The sequence below is a fragment of the Octopus bimaculoides genome, chromosome 8, assembly GCF_001194135.2.
Source record: "Octopus bimaculoides isolate UCB-OBI-ISO-001 chromosome 8, ASM119413v2, whole genome shotgun sequence".
NCBI lineage: Eukaryota > Metazoa > Mollusca > Cephalopoda > Octopoda > Octopodidae > Octopus > Octopus bimaculoides.
The window spans coordinates 8,401,884-8,402,714 of NC_068988.1; the positions used below are offsets into that span (position 1 = coordinate 8,401,884).

Genomic DNA, 831 nt, shown 5'->3' on the forward strand with positions numbered 1-831 from the left:
GATCAACATAAAGTTGAGTGAAATGCTGCTAAACATTTTGTCAGGTGTGCTAATGGTTCTGCTAATTATGTTATTACTAATAACTTAGTTTACCAATTTGAAGGATACACAGGAATGATAATGTTTAGTTATATGCAAGAATTTGTTCTATAAACTTACTTGACCAATCAGAGCATGTCCAGCAATGTCATCAGGACTTGTTGGTTCTTCAATCCACAGAGGTTTGTATTCGGCCAATTCTTTCATCCAATCAATTGCTTCTTGTACTTCCCATTTTTGATTGGCATCAACCATCTAAATACAGAAATCAATACAGTAGAACCTTGCAGTATGAGTGTCCCATTGTATGAGTAATTTGCTGTACAAGCCGAGACTCGTGCAAATTTTTCATGAAGTATGAGTGGAAATCTGCAGTACGAGCACACAAGTTGTCCCATCTTTAAGGTAATTCATTTATATAAACAGGAAACAACTGTAAACAAACAGGAAACAACTTCTATCTCATTCCCGGGTGAAAAACTAGAGGTAGTCGATAGCTTCCACTATCTGGGCGGCCAAGTTAGTAGTGGGGGTGGGTGCGCTGAAAGTGTAGCTGCTAGAATAAGAATAGCCTGGGCAAAGTTTAGAGAGCTCTTACCCCTGCTGGTGACAAAGGGACTCTCACTCAGAGTAAAAGGCAGACTGTATGACGCATGCGTACGAACAGCCATGCTACATGGCAGTGAAACATGGGCTGTAACTGCTGAGGACATACGTAAGCTCGCAAGGAATGAAGCCAGTATGCTCCGTTGGATGTGTAATGTCAATGTGAATACCCGTCAGAGTGTAAGT

At 40.8% G+C, this 831-nt stretch overlaps 1 protein-coding gene across 1 annotated transcript in view; it reads right to left on the bottom strand.

The window, feature by feature from the left end:
• The window catches only part of LOC106875757 (mitochondrial enolase superfamily member 1-like), a 25,983-nt gene that overhangs the window by 5,882 nt on the left and 19,270 nt on the right, over positions 1–831 (bottom strand). Inside the window, exon 11 of the mRNA XM_052969896.1 lies at positions 160–294. Coding sequence (XP_052825856.1) covers positions 160–294 — 135 coding nt within the window. The remainder of the gene's footprint in view (positions 1–159; positions 295–831) is intronic.